The following is a 3,176-nucleotide window of genomic DNA, read 5'->3' on the forward strand; positions in this document are numbered from 1 at the left end:
ATTCAAAAAAAATTTATATATAAAAAAAGAATTTTTCTTAGACTTTTGTTTAAAAATATATAACTTAATTATTGAATAATATAGTTTCTTTATTCTTTTGATAATAACATTTTCTTTCAAATAAAAGCACTTAAAGCTAATTTTCTTCCTAATCATCATCATCATCATCATCATCATCATCATCATCATCATCATCATCCATGCTGACCTCCAGATTTACTTTCTTTTACTGATCGTCATCCCTCTTTGATGGCGGCTTAACAAATCAGAACTGAGGAGCCAATCAGGAGGCCTTCTTAAAACTGGACCGTCTACGTCACAGCCGTGTCACCCAATCCGGACACAGAACCGCCCCAGGCCCCCCTGCTCTCAGTTTCTTCCTCAGAAAGTTTGGACTTGGGGCTGATAGACATCCGGAGCAGATGATCAGCTTTTATGATCTCTCACAAGTTGCCGGACTGATCAGAGAACGGCTCTGAGCTCCGCACCGGACCTGGACCCGGACCTGGACCTGGACCTGGACCCGGACCGTCTGTGGGAAACGGAACTTTTTAAAGCTGGTTTCTTGGAACATTTGGGGGATTTTCCTGCAGACTTACTGAGATGGGCTTTGAGTTTGAGTCGAGAGAGGAGCGTTTGCTGCTTTAGTTTGAGTCTGGACCCGAACCCCCGCAGAAACCCGCCTCAGTCCTCCAGGGTCCTCCAGAGAAGTGGTAATGTTAGCGGTGGGTCAGATGGACGGGTCCCGACAGAGCGCCTTCCTTCTCAGCACCCCCCCTCTGGCAGCTCTGCACAGCATGGCCGAGATGAAGACCCCGCTGTATCCGGCCTACCCGCTCTCCTCCACGTCCCCGGCAACCACCTCTCCCAACCCGGGCGGCATGGCCGTGTCCTCCCCGGGGATCAAGAGCTCCACGGGGCTGTCCTCGGGGCTCGGCTCGCCGCAGCAGTGCTCCTCCGCCACTCCTCACGGGATTAATGACATCTTGAGCCGGCCCTCGGTCTCCTCCTCCGGCACCACAGTAGCTGTGGCGGCCGCCGCCGCCTCCTCCTCGGCGGGGATTCTCTCAGGACTTCCCCGGTTCAGCAGCCTCAGCCCTCCGCCGCCTCCCGGACTCTACTTCAGCCCCAGCGCCGCGGCGGTGGCCGTGGCCCGGTACCCGAAGCCGCTGGCGGACCTGCCGGGCAGGACGCCGATCTTCTGGCCGGGAGTGATGCAGAGTCCGCACTGGAGGGACGCAAGATTTGCGTGTTCACCCCGTAAGTGTGCGCAGTTTCCAGAAAAAAAAAAAAAATCCTCCCCCCAAAAAATAAACAAATAAATTAAATTAAATATAAATATTCATCACCTGTAATGAGGAATTATTTTATACACAAAAAATAAGGTTAAGCATCTAAAATATTTCTTTCTTTCTGGGTTTGGTTTCAGTTTTCTAAATGTTTTATTGGGTTTTTCCTGCAGATCAAAACTCGGTGTTGCTGGACAAAGATGGGAAAAGGAAGCACACACGACCCACGTTTTCTGGACAGCAGATTTTTGCGCTGGAAAAGACTTTTGAGCAAACAAAATACCTGGCAGGGCCGGAGAGAGCGCGGCTGGCCTACTCCCTGGGCATGACGGAGAGCCAAGTCAAGGTGACGCTCACTGCGATAAGCAGGCAAAATATCCTCCAGAAATAGTTTATTTTAGCTTTTAATACACAGAAAACGGCAAAAATGACAGTTTTCTCATTGTTTAATTAATATCTTATAATTACTAAATTATATAAATATTTTGTGGTGATATATTTGAACATTTTAATTTAAAAAAACCAACATTTTCCGTTACAGCCAAAATGAAGGGGTTAATTTTCCTCTCAATTACCCTGGAATGTAATTTTATATAAAAGTGAAGGCCTTTCCATCATTTCTTCTTAATTCACACCTGCTGTCATAATGCAACGTGGTTATTTAATCTCTTTAATCTGCTTTTAATTTAAACAATCAGGCTGAATAATGAATATTGTGTTATTACAGTGGTGGAGAGTTATTTTCCCATTCATGATGAACGCTTAAAAGCACCTGAATGAACTGACCTGTTTATTTGCGTGTGTGTGTGTGTGTGTGTGTGTGTGTGTGTGTGGCGCAGGTGTGGTTTCAGAACAGACGGACCAAGTGGAGGAAGAAGCACGCGGCGGAGATGGCCTCCGCTAAGAAGAAGCAGGACTCGGAGACGGAGCGGCTGAAGGGGACCTCGGAAAACGAGGAGGAGGACGACGACTACAACAAACCTCTGGACCCCAACTCGGACGATGAGAAGATCACACAGCTGCTGAAGAAACACAAACCGGGCTCCGCGCTGCTCGTGCACACGTCGGAGAACGACAGCTCCTAACTCTGTGGCTCTAAGTTTTTATCTCCTTCCCCCTCAACGCGGAGGAATCTGATGAGACGAACTCCAGGAGTCATGAAGCGTCTCTTGTGGCTCTTTTTTCTTGCACGACGGCGGAGGACTCGCCCAGAGGAGACCGGACTTACCTGTAAATAGAAGCGTGAGTTGTATGAATAGAAATTATCCAGCTGTGAATAATTTATGTGTAGTTTCTTTTTGTACAGAAGCGCTGCTCCCAGATCAGCCGAAAAGACCTTTTTATTTGTATTTAACAGCAGAGGCATTTCTTTAAGAATGTAGGCGACCCCTCAGCGGGTCCCTGAACGCCTCCTTGTTCATCACAGTAAGGATGGAGGGGGATCGTGAACGCAGCAGCACCGTAAACCTGCTGATCCGCTCACACGCTCTTTTATTTATCAGTGTGAAGTTGTTGGAGAAGCAGGTTCATGTAATGCACTTTTATTTAATAAAAAAAAACAAAAAAACCCTCCGACGTTGGCTTATTTGCATATTTAATCCACATAATTAATTTGAAGGATTTGTCCTTTAATTCGTCAGGATTGTTGTGATGAGTTCATGGAGCGGGAAGAAATCCAAAGGACTCCATGTTTTGTTTTTATTTTCTGGGGATAATGTTATGCTGCAGTTTTTCCGATCATTTCTGGGCAAAAACAGAGAAAGGGTGGTATGAAAAAAAAAAATAAAAGAAGTGGTGGAAAAACGTCCTTTGTGGCTGAAAACATAGCTGGTTGTTTATGGAGCCTCAGCGGGCTGCAGGTTGCTTCAGGTCCTGCAGATCTGCGCT

General features: G+C 46.7%; 1 protein-coding gene across 1 annotated transcript; it reads left to right on the forward strand.

Annotated features, from left to right (window-relative positions):
• Positions 1-716: 716 nt before the first annotated feature.
• On the forward strand, positions 717-2,374 carry nkx6.1 (NK6 homeobox 1; the record flags this gene model as incomplete). The annotated part of the gene is made up of 3 exons (XM_079256940.1): positions 717-1,260; positions 1,463-1,635; positions 2,129-2,374. 3 exons carry the CDS (start codon positions 717-719, stop codon positions 2,372-2,374), a joined length of 963 nt encoding a protein of 320 aa, XP_079113066.1.
• Positions 2,375-3,176: the final 802 nt, after the last annotated feature.

The sequence above is a fragment of the Telmatherina bonti genome, assembly GCF_933228915.1.
Source record: "Telmatherina bonti genome assembly, chromosome: 17".
Classification (NCBI taxonomy): Eukaryota; Metazoa; Chordata; class Actinopteri; order Atheriniformes; family Telmatherinidae; genus Telmatherina; species Telmatherina bonti.